The sequence below is a fragment of the Solanum tuberosum genome, unplaced genomic scaffold, assembly GCF_000226075.1.
Source record: "Solanum tuberosum cultivar DM 1-3 516 R44 unplaced genomic scaffold, SolTub_3.0 scf00320, whole genome shotgun sequence".
Lineage (NCBI taxonomy): Eukaryota > Viridiplantae > Streptophyta > Magnoliopsida > Solanales > Solanaceae > Solanum > Solanum tuberosum.
In genome coordinates this window covers 129,637-157,126 of record NW_006239242.1, presented here as the reverse complement: position 1 = coordinate 157,126, position 27,490 = coordinate 129,637, and the positions used below count along the sequence as shown (strand labels likewise).

The 27,490-nt window shown below is 35.6% G+C and overlaps 1 protein-coding gene across 1 annotated transcript; it reads right to left on the bottom strand.

Moving 5' to 3' along the window:
• Positions 1-12,867: 12,867 nt before the first annotated feature.
• LOC102598435 (fatty acid 2-hydroxylase 1-like) lies at positions 12,868-14,640 on the bottom strand. The gene is made up of 4 exons (XM_006360248.1): positions 14,599-14,640; positions 14,223-14,282; positions 13,755-14,150; positions 12,868-13,158 (listed from the first exon to the last, which is right to left on the bottom strand). Exons 2-4 carry the CDS (start codon positions 14,271-14,273, stop codon positions 12,895-12,897), a joined length of 711 nt encoding a protein of 236 aa, XP_006360310.1. The 5' UTR covers positions 14,274-14,282; positions 14,599-14,640; the 3' UTR covers positions 12,868-12,894.
• Positions 14,641-27,490: the final 12,850 nt, after the last annotated feature.

Below are 27,490 nucleotides of genomic sequence, written 5' to 3'. Positions count from 1 at the left end.
TGGGAGAAAGGATTCCATAAATGAAAAGTCATCATACCTTAGTCACAAAGCCCACAAAATCTTGAAGATTATGAGACTTGATCTTGACTTAGCTTCAATCTTCTTCTTCTTCTTCCAACTTCTAGAGAGAGAATATTTGAGAGGGGATTTGGATTATCTTTTGGGATTTGAGAGAATGACTTAATTGAGTGAGTTTAGGGTCTAAAATCCTTATATAGGTGGTCTAGATCTAGGCAAAACGACACCACTTCAATCTAGTTAAAACCAGAAAAGACCCTTAAGTCCCTAAAATAACCGGTCATGCCTGACCCACGAGACCACGACTGACGGATGTGGATGGACCTACGGTCTGTCCTAGTCATCTGTGGTTTGATTCAGAGAGTTTTGGGCCAATCGACGACTCCCCCAACCACAAGCCGTGGACCAATCCAACGGACGTGGGTCCTGGCGTGGTTCACTGTCATAGACAGTATCCTGGTGCTCTACCCACGAGGCCCACCTACGGGGCGTAGGTCCAACAACGAGGCGTGGTTGGCCCTCGTGGGTGACACCTGGAACTTCCAACAATTTGCCAAACTTTCCTCTTTCGAATTCGGGGTGTTACATTATCTCTCCCTTGGGATCATTCGTCCTCGAATGAGATTCTAGGCACATTTCTAAACGAAAAGACTCAAAACTAGCAGCCCATCATGCATGCAATTCATCTATATGCACACAACTAAAAAGGAAACATCAACTCCAATCAACATACTCAATGCACCATAAGGGAGTAGAAACTACATCTAACAACCCAATATGCATGAAATTTCAGATTTCTTACACTTAAGGAGGAACTACCTTCTCCAAACTCAAAACCAATGCTCAACACAATCTCATGGAGCTTAAATGCAATTTATACACAAAGCACATATTCAAGGGGGAAATCTCCACTCCAAGTCAAGGCATGTTCTTCAACTCATCTCATGAACTGTATAAGCAACTCATACTCAATTCTTAACAACATGAGGAAAATAATGCATATAAGTCATTTCTTTCAAAACTTAGGCTTTTTTATGAACATGCAAATTTAAGGAAATCATGGAAACACATAAAACACACATGACTTCAAACAAAAGCAAATCAAGAGGAACTCGTTACCTCAAGATAAAATAGGAGGAAAAGATGAGGATATCGGGACATCATATCAGCCTCGGCCTACCAAGTAGCACCCTCAACTAGATAGTTTCTCCACTACACTTTTACGGAGGCAACCTCTTTGTTCCTCAATTTCTTAACTTGTTGGTCTAGAATCTCAACCAGAACGTCTTCATAAGAAAGATTTTCTTTCACTTCTAACTCTTTTAGGGGAACTATGGATGTCGGATCTCCAACACACTTTTTCAACATAGAGACATGGAAAATCGGATGCACCGATGCCAAATCATTTAGCAAATCAAGCTCATATGCAAACTTACCAACACGCCTCAAAATTTGATATAGGCCTACAAAACGGGGACTAAGCTTCCCTTTATTCCCAAACCTCATTACATCCTTCATGGGTGAGATTTTCAAGTAAACCCAATCTAGCACATTAAATTCAAGGTCTCTCCTTCTAACATCCTCATAAGACTTTTGTCGACTTTCGGCCGTTCTCAACCTCTCTCTAATGGGTCAAAATTTCTCAATAGCCTCATGAACTAGCTCGGGTCCTATCAAAGCAATCTCACCCACCTCAAACCAACCTATAGGAGATCTACACCTCCTACCATAAAGGGCCTCAAACGGAGCCATACCAATACTAGAATAGTAGTTATTATTATAGGCAAACTCAATCAATGGCAAATGGTCATCCCAATTACCCTTAAAATCAATCACACAAGACCTTAACATGTCTTCCAATGTTTGGATTGTTCGTTCTGCTTGCCCATTGGTTTGGGAGTGAAAAGTCGTACTAAGATTAACTTTAGTGCCAACACCCTTTTGGAAAGACTTCCAAAACTAAGAAGCAAACTGAGTACCTCTATTGGAGATAATGGAAAAGGGCACTCCATGTAACCTTACCATCTCACTCAAATACAACTTAGCATAGTCTTCCACCGAGTATGAAACCTTGAAGGGAATAATATGGGTCAACTTCGTCATTCGGTCAACTATAACCCAAATCGAATCATATTGTCGCTGAGTTCGTGGCAACCCTACTATGAAGTCCATATTTACATCTTCCCACTTAAAAATAGGAATACTAATATCTTGGGATAAACCTCCCGGTTTCTGATGCTCAACTTTCACTTGTTGGCAATTTGGACACTTGGCCACAAAACTTGCAATATCCTTCTTCATTCCATTCCACCAATAGATCTCCCGCAAATCACAGTACATCTTGGTGGCTCCCGAGTTAATAGAATACTGGGAACCATGGGTTTCAAATAAAATTTGTTCCCTCAAGTCATCAATATTTGGAACACATAACCGACCTTGATATCTAAGGACACCATATCCCCCTTGGGAGAAAGCCTCAACGAACTTTCTAAGTACCACCTCTTTCAACTCTACCAAAGTCGAATCAAGACATTGCTTTGCCTTGACATCCGTCGCAAAAAATGATTCTGACCCTTTATGAACCATGACACCACCCTTGGCGGAGTCTACCAATCGAACACCCAATCGGGCCAATCTATGGACATGTCGAGCCAACTCTTTTCTATCATCATCAACATGTGCAACACTTCCCATGGATAACCGACTAAGGGTATCCGCCACCACGTTAGCTTTACCGGGGTGATAGAGAAAACTCATATCATAATCTTTCCATAATTCAAGCCACCTTCTTTGGAGATGATTTAGATCTTTTTGGGTAAACACATATTGCAACCTTTTATGGTGGGTGAAAACATTAACATGGACCATACAAATAATGCCTCCAAATCTTAAAGGTAAATACCACCGCCGTTAATTCAAGGTCGTGGGTAGGATAGTTTTATCATGAACCTTTAGTTTCCTTGAGGCATATGCAATCACCTTACATTTTGCATAAGCACACATCCTAACCCAACTTTAGAGGCATAATAATATACCACAAAACCATCCGTACCTTCCGGTAAATTCAACACCGGAGTGAAAGTAAGTCTATCTTTCAACTCTTGGAAACTTTTCTCACATGCTTTGGACCATATGAATTTTGCCTTCTTTTGAGTCAAAGTCGTCAAAGGAGAAACAATGGAGGAAAACCCCTCAACAAATCTTCTATAATAACCGGCCAAACCCAAGAAGCTTCTAATGTCTGTCGGTGATAGAGGTCTAGGCCAACTCTTGACCGCATTAGTCTTAACATGATCTACCTCAATACCGTTACTTGAGACAATGTGGCCTAGAAAAGCCACAGACCTTAGCCAAAATTCACATTCGCTAAACTTTGCATAAAGTTGTTGGTCCTTGAGAACTTGCAATACAATCCTCAAATGGTCAATATGCTCATTCTCGCTTCTTGAATAGATCAAAATATCATCGATAAACACAATCACGAACATATCAAGGTATTGACTAAATACCCTATTCATCAAGTTCATGAAGGCCGCTGGAGCATTAGTCAAACCAAAGGACATCACCAGGAATTCATAATGACCATATCGGGTCCTGAAAACCGTCTTTGAAATGTCTTCATCTTTCACCCTCAATTGGTGATAACCCAATCGGAGATCAATTTTAGAGAAATAACTTGCCCCTTGAAGTTGATCAAATAAATCATCTATTCTTGGAAGAGGATACTTGTTCTTAATGGTCATTTTGTTCAATTGCCAATAATCAATACACATACGGAGTGAACCATCCTTCTTCCTAACAAACAACACCAAAGCACCCCATGGAGAGATACTAGGTTGGATGAAACCTTTATCCAAAAAATCCCTCAATTGATCCTTCAAATCCTTAAGTTCTGCCAGAGCCATTCTATAAGAAGGAATAGAAATAAGTTGCATATCCGGGAGAAGGTCAATTCCAAAGTCTATTTCCCTTTAGGGAGGTATACCAGGTAAGTCATCGGGGAAAACTTTCGAAAACTCTTTTACCACGGGGACCCGACTCAAGAATAGGGGTTTCAGAATTCACATCCCTCACCCTCATTATATGATGGATACAACCCTTGGAAATCATTTTCCTAGCTTTTAGGTAAGAAACAAATTGACCTCTAGGCATAGAATTTCCCCTCTTCCACTCAAGGATAGGCTTATTTGGAAACTAAAACTTGAACACTCTAGTCCTACAATCAATAGAGGCATAACAAGAATGCAACCAATCCATGCCAGAAATAACATCGAAGTCGATCATATCAAGTTCCACCAAATCTATTAGAGTGATTCTATGGGATAAGGAAATGAGACATCTCCTATAGAATCTCTTAGCCACCACAAAATCACCAACGGGGGTAGAAATATAGAAAGGTTCTAATAACACATCGGGAAGCATATCAAATCTCATAGCCACTAAAGGAGTCACATAGGAAAAAGTAGCACTGGGATCAAACAAAGAATACACGTCATATTGAAAGACTTTTAACATACCCGCTACCACATCCGAGGAGCTCTCTTGGTCACCTCTATTTTAGAGCGCATAGAAACGGTTTTGTTTAGGAGCATTTTCACCCGAGCCACTTGGATCGGATGAAGGGTAGGGTTGAGCTCTATGACGACTGTCTCCCTTATTTCTAGTACCCAAAGGGAAATCCCTTATTTTATGATCCATTTTACCACACCTGAAGTAAGCATTAGAGCCCGCTAGACATTTCCCTTCATGGTTTCTCCCATATTTGGCACAAGTAGGCATCAAAGATTTACCACCATCTCCTTGGGGTTTAGGGTTAGACACCCATTCATTTCTTGGCCTCGGAGGAGCATTTGTAGAACCTTCCCCGGAGAACTTTTTCCGGAATCTAGAATGACCCCATCCACCGGACCTAGAATGTGCAAAATTGCCATCATCCACTCTAGCCCTTTTTACCTCCCTAGATCTTTCCTTGAGCTTTTCCTCTTCTATTTGTTGGACGTGCACCATAAGGCGAGAAATGTCCATGTCATGGACAAGCATAGCGGTGCGACGTTCTTTGACTACCATGTCGGACACACCTGACACAAACTTACTCATCTTGGCCCTACAATCTTCCACAATGGAAGGAGCATACTTGGATAGTTGAGTGAACCTCAAAGCGTATTACCTTACACTCATATTTCCTTGCCTAAGGTTGATGAAATCAAGTACCTTAGCCTCTCTCATCTCAAGAGGGAATAATCGATCAAGAAATCCCATTCTATGGGACCCGCTTTCACCGACCTTGCCTCTTTCCACTGATTGAACCAAATCTGAGCAACCTCTTTGAGTTGGTAACCGACTAATTCCGCCTTCTCTACTGGAGTCACACCCATAATAGCAAGTATCTTGTAGACTTCATCGATAAACTCTTGAGGATCTTTCTCAACTTTGGAGCCATAAAATTCCGAAGGGTTCATCCTTGTGAAGGCCCTCACTCTTGATGCTGTCGTACCAATATTTGGGTTCATGGGAGCAACCACCTCTCTATTGGCTTGAGCCGTCACGGCGTGAGCCAACACTTGGAAAGCCAACCTAAACTCTGAATTTGTTACATTATCAGCCAAAGGATCAATCGAAGCTTGAGGAGGAACATCTTGATCAACATTGTCTACTTCAGTCCTTCTAGCATTAGCCCTTCTAGTATTCAGGTCCTGAAAACCATCGGGTAAGGATTTATAAAATGACCTTATAGAGTTAAACTCTATGGCACGACTTAAAGAAGTGAAGAAGTCAAGTTTCGTAACATCTAATAGCCTCTCATTCATAAATGTGGTGCGCTTCACACTTATGAACAAGACTCTACTAGACGTGGTTTGAGACATCCTAGAACCATTCTAAACCTTACGCTCTAATTACCAAGTTTGTCACGACCCAGGGGTACCCCCTAGATGTAACAAAGCGTATAAGACCCCGAGCGGACTCATACACACCACTTAGCATATAATAACATAAAGTATTAGAAAAGTGCCGAAATTTAAAACTTTTCAATAAAATCAAAGTCTTTTATAAAAATGAGCGAAAGTCTAACATAACTGTCTCAAACCATCTAAACAACATGAATAAAGTCTTGGGTCACAGCCCATACAATAGTCCAAGACATAAAGGAAAAACATAAAAGAAAGTGGTGATCACATCCTCGAACACAATGAGGACTCACCAAAACTTCACTTTCTTGATCAACAACGAAGCTAGCCCCAAGTGTGAGAATCAATGTCGTCGAACCCTACATTTGATAAGAATGTAGGCAAGAGTATGCATTAGTACAATCAAATACTAAATATGATTGCTAACAAAACACATAGCATACGCATTAGTCAATATAAGACATAAGGCATAATCATAATCAATGCATAATAAGCATCACAATGAAAGAGGAATACTCCCTTGAGTAACCTTACTTAACCTTAGCCAAGACTTAGGTCATCCGCCTCTAGTCAAGCTTACATCATGGAAGGCATATCTAGCAACACTCCAATCACGTCAACTTCATATCATAATCACATTAGTCATACTTACTTTTAAATACATGGGGATTTGCCTAAATGCCTAGTTCATAAAGACTAATGGGTATTCGCCTCTTGCCTTACTTACTTTTAGATCACGGGTACTCGCCTCCATAATCTCATCATATGATGCGGGTACTCGCCCCCACATCATTTTATAAAGAGCATGAGTACTCGCCTCCATGTCCATTCATCATAGTAAGAACATGGGGACTCACCTCTTTTTCAATTCTAAGGAGTATGGGAAATCACCTAGAATCATTCATGTGAGTAAACCTTTCACATTCATTCAATCATGCTTATCAATTCATTATGGGAAGTATCCCTTCCACATCATAACATCAATCAATCAACAATTCATAGTCTAGTCTTTACTCTCAAAGCACTATATCTCATGATCATCATTTATGATTTACTCTCAAGCAATTAACATCATATTCATCATATATGCTTCAATCTAAAGCAATTCTAGTCATAAATCATCAATCCTATAAGGAGATATCTAACCCATAGAGTTTCTCTCACATGGCATCAAACCCAACATATCAATTCAACCCTAAAATCACAGGTATTGGTACATGTAATTTCATCCTATATGCATGCAATTCTATCAATTCAACCATAAACAATCATAATCCACTCAACTAGATCAACATTCATCATAACCCACAACAATGGAAGAAACCCTAACTAGAATTCGGGAAATTCTTCTTAAAATTATGGAATTCTAGGGGACTCCATGGGAGGAAGGATCCCATGGATAAAAATCCATCATACCTTAGTCACAAAGCCCACAAAATCTTGAAGATTCAGAGACTTGATCTTGACCTAGCTTCAATCTTCTTCTTCTTCTTCCAACTTCTAGAGAGAGAATATTTGAGAGGGGATTTGGGTTTTCTTTTGGGATTTGAGAGAATGACTTAATTAAGTGAGTTTAGGGGTCTAAAATCCTTATATAGGTGGTCTAGGTCTAGGAAAAATGACACCACTTCAATTTAGTTAAAACCAGAAAAGACCCTTAAGTTCCTAAAATAACCGTTGAGGCCTGACCCACAAGACCATGACTAATGGACCGTGGTTTGATTCAGAGAGTTTTGGGCCAATCGATGACTCCCCCTACCACAAGCAGTGGACCCATCTACGGGACGTGGGTCCTGGCGTGGTTCATTGTCCTAGGCAGTGTCCTTGGTGCTCTACCAATAAGGCCCACCTACGGGGGATGGGTCCAACCACGGGGTATGGTTGGCCCTTGTGGGTGACACCTGGAACTTCCAACAATTTTCCAAACTTTCCTTTTTCTAATTCGAGTTGTTACATGAGGCTACGCCCTTGACGTAACACGGGACCTAGGATCACGAGCGACCCCAAGCTAACCCTGAGTCTGGCATATCACAAGCATACTAAAAATAACTATGTAAAACATAAACTATGCGGAAGCTAAATCAATAGATATCTGAAGAAGAAAAACCCCAACTAGTCTAAATGTAAATATAGCACAATGTACGAGTATTAGTGAACACTGAAACAACACTTAACAACTCTCAAGCTGAATCTACTCATATATCTGAAAAGCCTCTAACTGAGTTGAGTTGCTGGGACATGCCCCCAACTAACTCTAACAAAACTGAAAACTGAAAATAAAGACTAAAATAGAACGCATGTCTATTGTCCTCAAAATATGAGGACTCACCCTTGAAGTTGCTGAATGCGGACCAAAAATCAATTTATGCATGATTTGGATGCTGAGTACCTGAACCTACATCATGAAACGATGTTGCGCAAAGTATGCATCATTGCTTGGAATGTACTGAGCATGCATGATATAGATACTATGCTGAATAAATTATATAGGCTGAACAGCGCATAACTGAGCAATGATATAATCTGAAACAAGATATAGATATGTACTGAAGTATAACTGAAAAGAACTGAACTGAATGCAATGACCAAGTACTAATCATGAAAGTAACATGCTGAACTGAAAGCTGAAGTATATGCTGAATACCTAGTCAAATGCACTAAGAATCTGACTGTGGGAGCAACTATTAACCGACATAAAACACGTGAGTTAAACGTGGAGTCTCATGTATACACCTCATCGAGAGGAACCAATATACCTTGCTAGGGGTATAAAGGCATGACTATGGCGTGATCACTCATACTGATGCCCAATAGAGGGGACTTATAATCCTATGTGGGCACGTAGTTCTGGGACTTTGAGGGTACGCTAAACCCTAGTCCAACTCGGTGCTAAGTCTACTCCCAACTGAATACTAATGAAGCTAAAATGCACTTAATACTGAATAACTTAAAATACTGTCATGCTAACTGAGAATGTAACATTTTCTGTTTAACTGACCTAGCAAGTATAATTCATGAACTAGGAGAATTTATACAAACTAGGGTTCTGAGTTTTATACAAGGAATTATGCAAAGTTTCCAAAACATACTATTTCGACTATGGATTCGATAGCAGCTGAAATCACAACAAATTCCCAAGATTTTACAAACCCTAGGTCTAAACAAGCTATGTAGAATCAAGGAACTAACTGAATTCTAGGGCCCCAGTGGATGAAAGGAACCCACTAGTGAAATCCCACATACATGGTGACGAAATCTACGGAGAAATTCTTTAGATTTCTGGGATGAACCTTGAAGAACACCTCTGCTTATTCTTTGGAAGAAACTATCGACTATTCTTTTCTTTCGCTCTAAGTTGGGTGATTTTTTGGAGAATGAGGGTTCTAGGTAGGTTCTGACTAGATTATTTGGCTTAGACTGAGTAAAACGATGTAGTTTAAATGACTAATGCACAGGGAAAAGGAGCAAAACAACCCAGACTTAAAATTGACGAGTGTTATCTACTACAAGACTGACGGGCCGTCGTTTGAACTACCAACCGTCGACTGGGTCATGGTTCATGCTCTGCCCGATAGGATTTCACTAAAACAAGCATAATTTTTACTCTGAGCTTGGATTTTAGTAAACTCGGTGGAGTTAGAAAGAAGATTCAATTATCTTTAATTTGATAGGTAATGGGCCACCTAATTCATTTTGTGCTAAAAGATATGAACGTTTGAAGTTGACCCAAAAGCCATTTTCCTCTAAATAGTTGTTGACCCTCACCTACGGTCCGTAGGTCCAACCACGGACCGTACTGATTGGCCATGGGTGGGATCAGAGATCCCTACATCATGGACCCCACCTATGGACCGTATGTCAGACCACTGACCATCAATGGCTTCCGTGGTTCTGGCACCAGGTCCTAGAAAGCTGCATTTTTTCTATCTTTTCGAATCCGAGGTGTTACAATGGGTGGACCTTATACCTATCATTATAAGCTACTCGTTTTTACAAGTCTAGAAGGTTCATTTCAATATCAACCCAGACTGTATCACAACTATCCCTTTGTGGATTACTCTATGAGGCTTACCAATCAGATTCTATTCAAAGAAATATCTAAGTAAAATTACAAGTGCAGTATGAAAGACAATATACACGGATAGGGTCACAACATCCGTGGAACATATTTCTTATGCTAGTATTTTGGTTAAGGTTAATGTTTACCTGTCCCTGATGGATAATATTGAAATTGAATCCCCATCATGATGTTTCCACCAAAAGATAGACTATGAATGGAAACCCACATTTTGTCATCATTGTATGAAATTTTGCCATACAGAGGAGAATTATTGGGATAAAATAAACTAATGAAAAATGAACCTTCATTCTAGGAAGCCCTTAGAAAAAGGTGATGCAATAGAGGTAGACGAATTCAAAACAGAGGAGAAATATAAAATGGGTGGCTCAAATTAACACCATGGAGAAAATTAACTACATGATCGATATAGTAGGGGAATTAAAGGTAAAAGGAAAGGGTCAGAGTCTCTGCAAAAATACGGTGCATGTGAAGAGTGGGAATCGAGATAGGGGTGAGTAGCGATGTTCACACTAGTAACCATTTTAAATGCTTATAGATAGTCAATGCTTGCTGATAGACATAATGGTGACCCTATCATGGCCCAAAAATCCTCATGATCATATCAACCTAAAATGTAAAGGGCTTGAATCTGCCCAAAAAGCAAAAAAAGTTGAGACTTTTTTTGCAAAAGCATAAGGTGGATGTCTTTGGATATACTAAAACACGAGTACAGAAAAATAAATCAAGCAATGCTCTAAGCTGAAGAGTCTTGTGTTGTTGAAGTTTTGTATTGTCTGAGGACTAGCAATAGTTTCAGTTTGAGATTTATCATAAGTGGGTAATTTACCTACTTATATGGTCCTTGAGCTTACCTTATTATACATTTTTTAAATAGAAAAAGGTGGTAGTTATGGCATTTTACCCCCACCCTCCCTCCAAAAAAAAAGATAAGCTTTCATGATTTACATGCATCTGGGTGAAACAAAGTAAAAAGGTGCAAAAAGAAACTGGAGATAAGCACAGGGTTTGTTGCTAAGAACTAACGTTGATGCGATGCAGTTGCATGCCAACATGCGGCGCCGCATCACTAGTTCACGAACCATAACTCAAGACAGAACGGTTGCTGAAAAGGCCAGTTTTGTGACGAAATGATGCAGCCGCAACTCCAAATGCGAGGCCTCATGTCACCTATCACTTGACGCAAGTTCGCGATAGAATCATCGTAATACTCGATGCAGTCAAGTTGTTGCGACCATAACAGAGATGCATAGCTCAGTGCGTACGTGAAGTCTAATATATTCAGAATTTTTTTTTGCTATTTTTAGAAACTATAAATACCTAATTTTAGAATTTTAACATGATTGCGTGAATATTCAATTTTTTGGTTTTGCTCGAGTCTTGGAGTGTTTTGTGCAAGAATAACATGTTTTGGGATTTCAACCATTGTTGATTATTGAAGTTAATCTTTTGGTTCTTGATTCTTCCTTTTGGTCATTGTATGCATGTTTTGTTTATTTACAATTCAGCTTCTACACTTTCCATGGGTAACTAACCTCCTAGCTAGGGTTGTGGAGCTATAAAAAGGAAGTAACAATAAGATACATTTACATAGATAAAAATTCTAGACTGTAATTTTTGTTGTGGTTAGTTTTTTCGTTTTGTATGTATTTTAAAGAAGGTATGTATTAGAACTTGCTTGTATTTTTTACTTGTTCGTAAAAAAAAAGTTAAGATTAGGAAAAAGAATAAGGGATTCTTTACTTGTTTTGAAAAGAAGTTAAGATTAGGAAAAAGAATAGGGGATCTTTTTACTTCTTTTGAAAATAAGTTATGATTAGGAAAAAAATAGGGGTTTGGGACTCATGTTCCATCTAAGGATTTGAGACATGACGGTGATAATCTACTTGAGACCTAAGTTAAAAGGTGTTAAAATAATATCTAGTACCGCGTGAACTTAGAGTGATATCTTTTAGATGGACCGGAAGGACTCTAGTTTTACTTAAGAAAGTTGACAATTTTACACCCAAGATTATTTAACTAGAGTTTTGTAAAAAATAACTAGATCAACGTTACGACCTAAATGGCAATCAACAACCTTAATTAGTTCCCCTAGTTATTGATAACAACTGAGTTTTTAGTCACTAAATTATAACACAATCAAGTGTTTTAAATTTTACTTTCTGCAAGCATTTTAAAATAAAAATCATTTGTTCTTATTACATCTATGAGTAATATTCTTGCCATACTCTTTGTGGGATTCGACCCAACGTCATTAGGTTCTATATTTATACAACGATCAATTTATACTTCATCAAGAGGTGTAAATTGAGCATATCACTATGGACCTTTAAAGTACTATATATATATATATATATATAAAGATAGTTGAATTTGGCAACATGTTTTAAGACTTGTGGAAAAACTCTTGTTCAAATCCTATTTCAGAATTTGATGGATCAATTTTTTCAAGGCCCAATCTTTTTGTGGGCAAAATTTCAATTTTGTTAAGCACTTTTGGTTCCAATCCCAACTGTAGTGAACAACTCCTTTTAACATCACGAAAGAAACTATATAATCAAACTACTAGTGGGTAACCTATTAATTCTTGTGGAAACAAACTTGAATTTGTTGTATGCATGATTGAAGTAACAATGTAATTGCAAAAAAAAAAGCATTCAAAAGAAAATGATATACTAATTTACAATGTGAACCACATTAAGTGTCACTCACCCTAATGGATTTTTGATTGCCAGAAATTAAGATTTCCTAAAGACTTAAAAACCAAAGGTAAAGAGAAACTATAGATGGAATGAACAAAAGAAAGAAAATAGAGATCCAAACATATATACTTGTCATATGTATATTTTTACATTATTTGTTTAATTTCCCCTTTTGAGGTAGGAAGAAATATTACTTAATTTTGTTGGTAGGTTTAGGAGGTAGTGTCCCAAAGATGATGTCCCAAAATTTTGAAGTGATTCCATATCCCTTATCTTGAAGTTTGAAATGATGGTCCATATGATACCTCTTGAGTGAATGTGAAATTCCTTTGAATGGTTTGCCATGATGTAAGTAGTAATGTGTGCAATCATAGATGATGTAACCCAACAAACCTCCTCCAAGAAAGGCAGGGGCATATGTGAAAGGTAGTAACAATTTAACTACACTCCATAGCTGCATGCATAGTTAAGACATGCATGATGAGTATTTATTTATTTATTAATAAAAAAATAAGAGAGAAGTATTGAAATCACCCCTAAACTCGGGACAAATTATTAGTTTCATCCTCAAACTATTGACAGCTTTTAAAACACTCTTTTACTTGAATAACTAAATTTAAATACACCTCCCCCCCCCCTCCCCCCAATCTTGCAACATCAGTGAAATATTCCCTTAAATTCTCGCCAAATTTAGGGGTGTTTTCAATACTTCTTTCAGCTTTTTATTAAGAGTCTCATGCTCCTACGATAGTTTGAGACCGTGTTGCTTTGTATCATGTGAAAAATCGGGAGTGTATCTAAGTTTAGTTAGTCAAGTAGAGACGTGTTTTTAAGACTGTCAATATTTTAGTGATAAAACTAATAATTTCGGTCAAGTTTAGGAGTGTTTTCAGTACTTCTCTCAAAAAACAATCAACACCATCTATAGGATGAGCTCACTACATTAAAAATGATCTTCAGCGAACTGCAATAACTTAATTGTTGCTAATACATTTTCTTAGAATCAATTAGCACTCTTTGTTAGTTATTAAGTAGTTATAGGTTACTTACTGGGAGTAGGAGAATGGCAGTTGCAGCAGGGGGGAAGACAAGTCTTAGTCCATCCATAGGGTGCTTATGGTGACAACCATGAATAAGATAATGAAGTGTATTTGCCCAATATCCACTAGGCTTCATGTGAAATACAAAACGATGTAAAGAGTACTCCAAAAATGTCCATAAAAATATGCCACCGAGTAATGTCAAAAATAGTTCACTAATACCACCACCTCTTTTTAATGATGTCCAAACCAACCAACCTACGATTGGTAACCACACTGATGGAATTGCCCACCAAACCGTTCGAGTTAAAAGCTCTAAAATATCATTTTCAAAAAATCTTGGACTTCCTTTGCTAATAATTGGCTGATGAACCCACTCCTCATATGAATCTCCAAGATGGCCCACCTAATTCATTCAAAAACATCTTTCAGAAAGAATGTCACATAAAATGGGACGAAGAGAATAGTAATATATGACCTGGAAAACGAGTGGCTTGTTTAAATCCACTGTGAATCCCTGTGCCACCATCTTGGCACCCTGGACCACAACAAGAACAAACTAATTATGAAAAAACTCAAACCTAAAAACAAATATATATGAATGTCCAATCTTGTTAACTCACACCATAACAATATTTATGTTAAATACAAATAAATGCGAAACAACTAAAAACAAATTATTATTGTTGATATACATGTGAAAAGTTATTAAAGTTTTATCAACAAATCTTGGACTCAATATTAAAAATAGAATAAAAAGATTGAGACAGTAATTTGTTTTGACATAACAAAAGTAGAAAAAAATTCTTCAAATTGCATAGATCTAAAAAGAAAGAGAATTAAAGAAGAACAACCTAATGACAGTGTTGTTTGATCTCTGAATATTACTTTGGAGAAAATTTTTTGTATGGGAAAGACAAAAAAATCAAGATAAAATATGAGGGAAAAAAAAGGGGTAAAAATATAGTTAGATATGTCAAGTCTCTAGGAACACATGGGAAATAAGAAAAACACAAAATGCCTAAGATTTAGGAGAGCCTTACACAAGTAAGCAATTTAGCACAACCTCAAAATATTTAATACTCACAACACCAAAATTTATTTTTTTTAAATTATTTTGTTACTTGTAATATGTTTAGTTTTTACATGGGCAGAAGTACTCAGTACCCCCCTGAACTTGAAGCTTTTTATACAGTGTACACCTAAACTAAATTTCGTTTTAATTACCCCCCGAACTTGTTTATTCCTCCGTCGCGTACACCTTTTTTCGTCCACCTGGCGTAGAAATTGACAACAATCTCTACTAGGCGCGTGAGGAAGTGATTTTTTTGCCACATCATAACGCTACAGCGATAAAAAAACGTAAAATCTTCATTTTTCTTTAATATTTGGCATATTTTAAACGAAAAATAAGGTAAAATGCAAATGAACAGTAAAGGAAACAAAGATTAACACTTACTTGGTAAGAATTTCAGACAAATTTGAAATTTAATCGACCAACTTCACGTCTAGAAAAACCCAAATCCAAAAGGAGTTCCGCGAAATCAGCCCTTATTCAAAAATAACTTTTAAACAATGAATTTTAAATTTAAGAAATTTATTTTTTGCAATATTAATTTATCCAGGTGGCTATTATTTATCCAGGTGGAAATCCACATCACCAATTTGGACAGCTGTCGCGCGCGTGTAGTCCCAACAAGAGTAGGTGGACGAAAAAGGTGTACGCGACGGAGGAATAAACAAGTTCGGGAGGGTAATTAAAACGAAATTTAGTTTAGGTGTACACTGTATAAAAAGCTTCAAGTTCAGGGGGGTAATGAGTACTTCTGCCTTTTTACATGTGATCGACCTCCCAATATAATCCATTTTGTAAATATTATTATTGTGATTGTAATTAATTTATTATACTGATATTAAATTTGTATTGATACATGAAAAAATACGTTAAATTATAAGGTAAAGGAAAAAACAAATACTCCTTTATATATGAACAATATAATATAACACAATTACTTGTTATAAATTAACAATTACAAAAAGCATTTTGGTAAAGTAGAAGATGACAACCTGAAAGTTGCGATGGAGAAAATTGAAAGTTATCATCCAAGAGTAGAGCTGTCAAAATGGACTGGCCTAACCCAACCCTAACGGGCTAGAGAGTTAAATGGGTTGGGACGGGCTGGTCCTTTTAATTAAAGGGCCTATAAAATAGCAATCCAACCCAGTCCTAAGCGGGCCACGGGTTGGGACGGGTTGGCCCTTCAACCAAAAAACGGACAACATTTTCCTCTTAGAAATGATACGAACGTTGATGCCCGATGAACACGACATCAATACATACATAAATTCATTCATGAATTACACATATTTCAGTGAATATTTACAAAGCAAATACATAAAAGCCAAGATACAACATTCATAAGATTCACAAGAGCAAAAAAACATTACATGATCACTATTTTCATAAACAAGACAATAAAGGAGAAGTGAAAAATTAGGCATAAAAACAAAAGTAAAAGAGGTCAAAGATTCATAGTTATAATGGAGTAATGGACTTGGGCTAATAAGAAAATTTAGTGGGCTAATGACCCTAAAATGTAAAAGATATGTAAAACATATAGTCTTGATTTTATATTGATATTTTAAAAATATTGATTGACAAAATCTTAACAAATAAAATACTACTTAATATATATATATAATAAATATTTTTAAAAATCACAGCCCACGGGCTGGGCTCTGAGGCTTGCGGGTTGGGCCTACAAGGCCAGTGGGCCAATGAGGCTGGGCTAAAAAGCCTCGTTCCTAAATGGACTGAAAAAATTGAGTCCAACCCCATTTAATTCATGGGTTGGGTTGGACCGGCCTAGCGGGCCAAGCCCATTTTGACAGCTCTAGCCAAGAGGTTAACAACACAATAGTTTTGCCACTAGATCCGTATCACAATGCCAATATTTACTTACTAATCAAACACCAAAAAAATAGTAACAAAATCACTTATTTTTCAAGAAAACGCTTTCTGGAATTAACATATTCCTTCATACATACCAATGTAACGCACCTGAACTTCTAAGAAAAGATTAGAACCATCCTCTGTAGGTGTATAGGTATGAACCTAATTATTTCTAAGTTGTAAATATATGTGAAAGTCCTTTACTAAGTGTAGTAAGTGTATCGGATGTGTTTTAGGGTCGTAAGGTACCTCAAACACCAAACTAAGTTCAAAAACATTTCTATTGGCTAAGCTTTCACATGAGTTCATACAAGGGTCAATTTCAAACGATCATATCTCTTGGCATATAAAGAGTGATTAGCCTATAATCTATAAAAATTAAAGGTCTATAAGTCTTGTTTCCAACGCCACCAAGTTTGCATCAATCGGAGTTCGAAGTAGAAAGTTGTGATTGTTTTACTAGAACATGTCTCGAATGAAAAATTTGGCGATGACACCTATCACTGATACTTTGGCGTATCACGGATTGCATCACCGAAATAGCCTGGAAACCTTCAGAAACTATTAATTTTGGTGCCACACTTTGGCTATCCACCGAATATTTTGGTGATGGTGCCTCCAAATCGCTAATTTGGCCAACAAGATTCATTAAAATATTATTTTCTTCGATTTTCCTGGTGTTCTTACATTCCTAGAGAGTTATTATTGTCTTTATACACTCAATTAACATCCTTATACGTATAGCAATTCTCAAAATTTTGAAGTCTCCCTTCTCCCGAAGATCAAGAACTTCAAGAAAGAAATTTCTTCAATTTCGCAAGAACTGAAGGCTCCAAGTTCAAGATTCTCTTCAAGAATCCTAAGGTTTTCAATCAAGATTCTTTCCCAAACTTCATGTCCAAGAAATATATAGAAGGATTTCTCAAGTTCAAGCTATAAGGTTCCAAGCCCAAAACTTTCCTCCAATAATTCCTAAGATTCAGGTGTGTAGGACTTCAATGAGGAATTCTTTTCATCCTCATGTAAAAAAATTCTCAATTTTCATGAATTTGATTCCATAATTAGGGTTATTACACCCACTTTCGAATTTATCATATTTATGATCTGAATGATATGATTTCTTGAACTTCTTATATAGATTCTTGAATATTGCACTTCATTTTGACACTTAGTAAACGGGTTTTCCATTGTTATCCTTATTAGTTCTGACATATTACTGTTTATGATTCATAAACATTATATTTTAAAACATGATTTTAGAGTCTTTATATTATTATGGAAGTTATTTAAGAAACTACAAGATATGCATGTTCTAGAAATTTTCTCATGATTTGAGAGATATATTTTAGAAGAGATTTTAGTATATGATTTTAGAAAGAAAGATTGAGTTTTGTCTCACACTTTATTCAGACAGATAGATAGTTTATCTAAATATTAGCATATCATATGAGCATATTATTTTGGGAGGATTATTTTGCCCTGAGAGGATACATGTTTAGAAAACTCAAGTCCCATAACTACGTGTCCTCTTAGGTTATAAGTATATGTCACTTTGATGATCAACTCTTTTATCCCTTTGAGGCTCAATTAGTGGATCCATATTAGATAGATAAGTTCTATACCCCGTCAAGGCATAGGGAAGCCCTCCCCAATCAGGTAAGTTGGTGCATTATGAGCTCACAGTGTGTATGTCGATTATAAGAAACTCTTCACTTAAACATTATAATTTTTTCCTGCACATAGTCATAGATAAGATGTCAGATAACATGATTTTCACATTTATATCCTTTTAGATATGATTTCGAAAAGCATGGTCTCAGATGTACATTTTCTTTCAGACTAATTTATTTATGATCTTTCACTGAATTCTTCTTCGGTTGATAATTACATATAATTGAAAGATTCATTATGGATCCCTTTCACAACTTATAATATAGTTATAAATTGAGCTATTTAGTTTTGTTCCTACATATTCAGTATCTTCCCCGTACTGGCCGCATACCTCTTATACACTACATTTTTCAAGTAATATAGATATGAGTGATCATTCTCAGGCTTGTGGGTGGAGAGCAGTGGCGGACCTAGAATTTTGTTCAAGTGGGTTCAAGTTACAAATAATCATGGCAACGATCAATAATAATAATTATCAATTTTTTTTAATTATATCCTTAACAAGTTATTTTGAGATGATATTCCTAACAAAAAATATACTCTATTAAATTTTTATCTACTTACAAGAAAATTTTCCACATATTTTCAATTTAACAAGCTACTTATTACTCATATATATAAGACTAAAACTATAACAATTTTGAAAACCATAAATAAATAAAAATTAGTAAAATAATAAATAAATAAAAATGCACTATCCTAACTTTCGTGTATACCAAGTAAAAAGGAAAATAAATACATAATTTTGTATACTTCAAAAAATAAAACTAAGTACTACTCATCCGTTTCATAATAATTGTTTATTTTACTAAAATTAGTTGTCCATCTTACTAAATCAAGAAAGCATTAATCAAAATTTTCATATATTATCCTTGTAATTAATTCTTTTTGAAAGTGTTCACATTTATTTGTAAAATTCGCAATAAGTTTTTAAGGGGTGGATTAGTAAAATTATTTTCTTCTTAATGATTTCTTAATATGCATGTAAAAAAGAAAATGATAAAATAATATGGATCGGAGAGAATATTTAAAACTATGAACTTATTGTCTAAATTATTGACAATTTTAAATAATTCTCAAATACAAACATTAAAAAAAAAAAAACTTAACTAATAAATTTAGAATTATTAGTTAATTTTAAAAAGGAAAAGTATCAAGAAATTCACATGAACTAGAAGTCTAGATCTATAATAGTCTACATTTATTAGTTAATTTTAAAAAGGAAAAGTATCAAGAAATTCACATGAACTAGAAGTCTAGATCTATAATAGTCTACATTTATTAGTTAATTTTAAAAAGGAAAAGTATCAAGAAATTCACATGAACTAGAAGTCTAGATCTATAATAGTCTACATTTATTAGTTAATTTTAAAAAGGAAAAGTATCAAGAAATTCACATGAACTAGAAGTCTAGATCTATAATAGTCTACATTTATTAGTTAATTTTAAAAAGGAAAAGTATCAAGAAATTCACATGAACTAGAAGTCTAGATCTATAATAGTCTACATTTATTAGTTAATTTTAAAAAGGAAAAGTATCAAGAAATTCACATGAACTAGAAGTCTAGATCTATAATAGTCTACATTTATTAGTCAAAAAAAAAGAGGAAAAGTATCAAGAAATTCACATGAACTAGAAGTCTAGATCTATAATAGTCTACATTTATTAGTTAATTTTAAAAAGGAAAAGTATCAAGAAAATACAAAAAGAACAAAAAGTTATGCCTTAACTGAGGTTCGAACTTGGGTTCACGGCACGAAAATGAACCCATTCACCACTGATCCACGCCGTTCATTGTGTAAAGAGTGGGTTCATTTTAGTTATATCAACGAACTTACAATTAATTTATATATGTAAAATACAAAAAATTTCGATGAAGTGGGTTCAATTGAACCCACTTGAACCACTGTGGGTCCGCCCCTGGTGGAGAGTAGTAGTTCATAGTTCAACACTTGTCAAATCCTCCTCATTCGGTGTAATGACCCTCCAAGTAATTTCCTCTTTATTGCGTTATTTTCATCATTTAGAGCTTTCTTAGAGTGACCCAAGTCATTTATGACTTGATGGAACTGAAAATTCGGTTACCTGGTCATTCATTTGGTTTTTGTGTAAATTTTCATATTTTGGAACTTTTAAAACTCTAACCAGAGGCATATCTAGAGGGGGTGCCGTGGGTTCACGTGAACCCATGCTCCCCTCTCTAGATCATGTATAGTAGTGTTATATTTTTTTAAAAAAATATTTAAATATAGATGTGTGAACCCATGTTCAAAGTATATCATATAATAATGCGATGATGATTGGGTGTACCTCTCTAAGTGAGGATATAAATTTAAATCTTTTATATATCTTGTCTCTGTGAGTAACACCTTTCCAAGTGGTTATCGGTTACACTTTTGACGTTTCAGCTAATTTTGCTTTATTTTTTCCTTTAATCTTTCAAAATTTTCAAGTGTGTTACATTGAAAATTCCTAAAAAATTTAACATTGTAAATTTTTTATATAATTAAATCAAATGTGTATATTAAAATTTAAAACTAGTAGTATTATACATTTTGAACCTATAATTTTTAAAATTTAATGGTTCATATACGAACTAAAAGTCAAATTGATCAAATTTATATTTAAAATATATTTTTCGTAATCGTGCACCCATCTAGCCGAAATCCTGGATACGCCTCTGACTCTAACGTTTGGCTTCGGTCAAAACTTAAAGTAGACAACTTTAGAATGCGATTCTGACGGTTCAATTAGTTAAGGAACGTGAGTTTGGTCTGGGAAACCTTTGGTACGGGATCCGAGGCTTCTGGGCTCATTTCAAGCTATCGTCTGAATTTTGGCTTTAAATTAAGTTTGGGTGTAGGATCCATTTTTCTTCTAGATGGACTTTTGTTGGAAATTTTGACATCTTCGTTAGGGATGGCAATGGGGCGGGGCAGGGCAAGAGTTTAACGGGGCAAGATAGGGCATTACTTAAATGGGGCGGGGTAGGGCAGGGCGGGTCAAAGTTAATATTTTTAAAACTTTAAAAGGGCAGGGCAGGGATGGGTTTTGTTGGTCCAAAAGGCCCATTATTTCAGTTGATCTTTGGCTGATCCCAAAAGCAAAATAGAATAATGCAGATTAACATTATAAATAATTGGTGACATTAATTTTTGTTCTCCTCTTTCATTTTTATATTTTATTGAATATACTTGGACTTTAAAAATAATTAAGATGTAGATACACAATAATGATTGACAATGACTTATTGTTAAAATGATTAAGTCACGTACTTTCTTAAAGTTTTTGCTTCTATTTTCCGCAGAAGAAATGCTAACAACAAAGATATAGAACAAAATATATTGAATTTATAACTTAAGAATAAAATGCAAACTCCAGAAGTTTTTTTTCTCCTTTTTGGTCAATTTTTCTGGATATGGAAACTTTTTGGGTGTGTTTGTGTAGGTGGAGGAAAGTTTGTTTTGGATAATTTAAATAGTAGAATATTTTAATGGTAGATTTTTCTTTGATGATTTTTTTATACTGATAGTTGTTGTCCTTTGCCATTAAGAACAAGTATAAAGAATTAATAAAACATATAAAAAGTGCAAATTAAAACTTAAACGGGGCAGGGCGCGGTGGGGCAGGTTACAACATTGAATTTTTTTAAAATGGGGCGGGGTAGGGCGGGTTTAAATCTTAGCGGGTCGAGGCTTGCCCCGCCCTAACCCCATTCCTAGCCAAATATGACCATTTTTCTGATTAATAAAAGTAGGAAGCCCAAAAGTTTAAAGTTAAATTACCATTTTACTACTACACTAAACAAAAATATTATAAAATATTTAATTCAACAAATAGTAAATATTAAAGAATTTATTTAACAACGTAATGTCAATTTAAATGAAATTGACTATTGGATTGAGATCATTTAAAATACGTAGTAAATTATGCTTGCACATCAAATTTTGAAGAAGTAATCACAATATGAATCTACCCCAACCCGTCCTATTACCATTCCTAATCTTCGTTGAGCCTAGAATATCAAATTATGTGGGGTAGCATAAATCATTTGCGTGCACAGGGTTCCAAACGAATCCTGAGCCCTCGTGGGGATATCTGCCAAATCCAACTTGAGTTGGTGCAACCTTTGCTGCTGCACCATGCTTTTGTTCTTCATATTCACGGACTTGGAGCCACATTCGTGGAGACCAAAGGAATTTACCGCATTCGTGGGCTCAGCACCGCGTTCACACGAAGGACCCTTCGCATTTACAGATGAGTTCCTACATTCGTAGAGAAAGGTTGTCGTTGACCCGACCCAATTGACTACCGCAATCATGGCTTGGGGCCCACTTTCGTGGAAGTCATTTTATTGGTCGTTTAAATAAGACAATCCCCGAAATAAAAAAAATTCCAATTTTATAAACTCAAAGCTGATCATTTGAGCTCCGTTTAAGTTGATTTCTATTGCTAATTGTTGGGAAATGCTTGGGCTTTGTGTTGGGACCTTCGGGATAGAGTTATGGGCTTGTTTATGAGGTAATTTTTTGTCTCAAAGGACCTCTCCTACCTCTTAATGGTGAATTTGATTCATTTTATTGCATGAATTGTTTTAGCTCGTTTTTTTAGCTTAGATTGTTCCCATTTTTGGGCATAAATTCCATGAGCTTAATGAGACCAATTGACAGAGTTAATTTTGAGATTCCCCACGCGGGTCCTACAATGCCATTTTTGACTTATTTTTGGGTCCATCTTCAATTATTGTAATTTGGGTGTCAAAACATCTATATTGACATTGTGATCATTTATATAATAGTGTGACCGTTTCGAAAGGGTAAAACTCTAGTTTCGTTGATTTGGAGCAAACACGGTCAACTTTTGAGGTAGCCTTTGAATTACCGTTCTTAGAATGGACTTGTGTTGATAAATTAATGTTGTCTAGCTAGCTTTGGAATGGGTTTCTAGTTTATATCATGTTTATTGAGTAGAACTCATGACTTAGGTTCCTTTCAAGTAGTTTTTGGGTAATTTGAGCATGCCTATCTTGTTTACATTGTTGTCTCTTATCGTGTAGTGTCTGTATGGTTGGTTGTATGCTATTGGTGGTTCGTTCTTGGCCTTAGCCTTGTTGTAGGCTAGTGATTGCCTTAGATTTTCATTTTGGACTTGTTAGACCTTAGAAATCCCCCGATGTCACTTCAGATGACTTAGCTCCCTATGAGTGATATAACAAACTTGAGTCTAATAGTATGAATCCTTAGCTAGACGACAACTAAGATCTTGTGACTATTCATCCATAACTTTCCTTGTGTTTTGTCCCTGGTGTGTTTCCTTTATAATTTTAGGCCTTGTTGGTTATTTTGGGTCAGGTCTTGAGGTTCAAGCTAGGGCAGGTCCCTTGTGAATGTGAATGTGGTGTCGTTCTATGGTACGGTTCTGCATGAAGAAAATTGTATGATTTGGAAGCATTCATTGCCTTTTAGCCACGATTCGAGTCCTGGCATATCTCTTTTATCCATAGTTCGAGTCTTGGCATATCTCTTTTAGTCCGGTTTAAGATCGACACATCTCTATCAGCCTCTGTTTGAGTCCAACATATCTCTATCATTTGGTTCGAGTCTGGACATACTTTTATTAGTCAGGTTTGAGTCTTGACATTTTGGTTGTATTGGTTCCTCGGGGTGCCTTTCTCGCAGTTCGAGTCAAGGGTCAAGCGTTTCAATTTTGTAACGCCTTTAGACTTAGCTAGTGTTATCATTAGCTTTTACTTGATTCAATATATCTCCGCTCAACGATATAGTTAGATTGTCAATTGTGGTAGGTCATTAGAGGTCGAAAGATCATGATCATATTATTAACTAGGGGTGTTCACGGGTAGGTTTGGATCGGTTATTGGTAAAAACCAACTTAATTGGTTTTACAATTATCAAAACCAAACCAAACCAAATATAGTATATATTTATCGGTTTGGTTGTTATCGGTTTCGGTTCAGTTTGGTTTGGTTATTCGGTTATTAACCATAGACAAAAATAAAAGAAACAATTCATTCAAAAAGTGACAACAATCCATTTAAAACGAAAATAGTTAGAATGACTGACATTACATAACTTTCAATCATTGAATTTACTATGAATAAAACTTCAAAACTCATCATTTTGGCCTAGAAGAAAGAGACGGTGATATTTTCAATCTTATAAAGAATTGTCATAGACACATTCATGTACATAAAACCAATAAGATAAATATTCCACCTTGGGAATTTTTTCTTTTATAAGTAAATTATAAATAAATTTTGATGAAAACACATATAAGATCTTTAAAATTGTTTATAAAAATAATATATTATGCATGTATAATAATAAAATATGTATATAATTTGTCGGTTCGGTTATTTCTTCGGTTTTTTTTCGAACAAAACCATAACCAACCCATATACTATCGATTTTTTAAAATCTAAAACCAAACCACACCTAACCCAAATAAAAATCAATTTATTTAATCGGTTTGGTTTAGTTTTTCGATTTGGATCGGTTTTTATCCAAACCGTGAACACCCATTAGCCTTGTAAATCAACAACTCACTAACCATTTGGATTCTGAAGTGAAGGATATTATGCATGATTTCTTGTTAAAGCTACAACCTTGGATTTTCCAAGTCATTTGTAAAACCCCAAGTAAAATTGAATCAGTGCTAGTTCATTCAGTTACTTTAATTACTATACTTTCAGTCTAATACACCAATTAAACCCTTTCTACACACTTGCGTTTGATGATAGTTACAAGTGAAATTGTATATTTGTTAATCGTAAGTCATTTGGGTTTCATAATATGGTTCTTAAGAGTCACTATATTACTTGTTTGACCACGTACACTTGTGTGTACATTTGGAAGCAATAAATTTTTGATGCCAACGCTTTCTCGGGGTCCCTTCCACATTCACAAAGAAGGGTGACCTGACCCTGTTGACCACTATGATCGCGGCCTTGGGCCCGCGTTTGTGGAAGTCAATTTATTGGTCTTTTAAATAAAGATCAGGTTAGAATTCAACCTTAATTCCAAAAATTCGATAACTCAAGCTATGAAATGTTTTTAGTTGCATTGGATCGGGATTTGTCAAGGCTTCATGTTGGGGTCATCGGGGCAGTGTGGAAGACTCATTTTGAAGGTAATATGTTGTCCCAAAGACCTTTTCCATTTAAAAAGGCAAGGAAGACCATATTTTTAAAGACTTCTCTTACTAGGGACAAAAAATCAATACTACACAATTGGGAGACACCTTGTGTAATTTCCAGCAAATTCATCATCTTTACATGTCAGAGATAAAAATTCAATTATTATGTTAATGTAATAATTTGATTTATTTTCATCATTTAAACAAAATATTGTATTTGATTTAAAGTTAAAATTTTATTTTCCAATATTTGTTCTCCCGGTACACATTTGATAAGACGTATTTCACACGTACACTTAAAACTAGTAGCATAAAACACAAATCTCTTGTATCATACTTGACCCTATGCATAAATTCCCCCCTAAACTTGTCACAAAAGTTAGTTACACGCTTATAGTATTGTGACGACCTATTACACACCTGAATTACTTAAAAGTGAATTTATTTCAACTCTGAAGCACATACGACCAGTCACATGATGAGAAAGTGCATGTGTTTCACACTCGCGTCACATCATCACCATTCACTGCCACATCAATAATTACGTGAGATTTTTAAAAAAAATAATCCATGTCACTTAATTTCTTCTTCTTCGCTTATACACCATCAAACCCACCATTAAATCACTACCATTGTTTGCTATTATCATCAAATTCACTTCTCCACCACCATAGATTTTCACAAACCATAATCAAATTCACCACCGGAATCTTCCCACAACCATTGCCATCATAAAAAACCGATAACAAACATCATAAATTTAACTAAATTCACCATTGGAACCATATCACTATCATAGAAATTCATCACAACCATAACCATAAATTCACCGTCCACATCAAAATCACGAGTTTCATTGTCATTATCGAAATTAAAAGTAATACCACCACAAATTTTTCACCCATCACCAAACCCACCACAAAAAAATTATCACAATATACAAATTTCATTCAAGCTCAAAAAGGAGAATTGTGAAAACTTGCGATATTTATTTGCAAAGATTTTAGTCATTCAATTGAAAAACTAGTCCTCGATTTACTATTACTGATTTTGAAGAAAATCTAGAGAGGATTTTTCTGAGAGAGAAGAAAGATCTATGAACATACATTAAAAAATTGGATTTTGTGCAAAAACCCAGAAACTTTTTACACAAAAAAACTAGATGTGAAAATTTTCTTATGGGAAAATGCATAAGTACCCCCCCCCAGCCTATGCCCAAAATCCCTGAGACACACCTAACCTTTACTAAGGTCCTATTACCCCCCAGAACTTATTTTTTAGTTAATTGTTTACCACTTTTCGGCCTACGTGGCTGAGTCCGTGATTTCACCTATGTTAGGCGCGTGGGTGCAGCTTTAAGACAGCACTGACCAATAAAAATTGGTCATGTGTTAAAATAAACTTGGAAAAAATAAATATTAACTCAATTGTCTTCTTCTTTATTATTGTTCTTCATGTTTGGAAAAAAAACCTCCATTATCATAAGTTAAATTGCTCCTTTCTTCGAAAAGCTAACAAAATAAAATCAAGAAAAAACTAACCTTTGAACTCAACCACGATTCTTGATGACTTAGAAGTAGGGGTGTACATAGGTCGGTTTGGTTTGGTTTTTCATTAAAAAAAACCTAAACCAATTATGTCGGTTTATTAAATCTAAATATCAAATCAAACCACGCAAAGTCAGTTTTTTCGGTTTCGGTTTTAGTCTCAAATCAAACCACGCAAAGTCAGTTTTTTCAGTTTCGGTTTTAGTCGGTTCTTTCGGGCTTTTTCCATTTTTTTACAACTTAACGGTGTTTGAAAAAGAGATCAAATATATTTTCACCTACCTGTGTGATAAGCTAAACTTAAGAAACGTTAAATGAATAGAAATTTTCGTAAAGACGGTAAAATTCACATGAGTACAATTTTTTTTTTTTTATGAAATATCAACGTTCATTATGTTAAATTAATAAGATTAAAGGATACA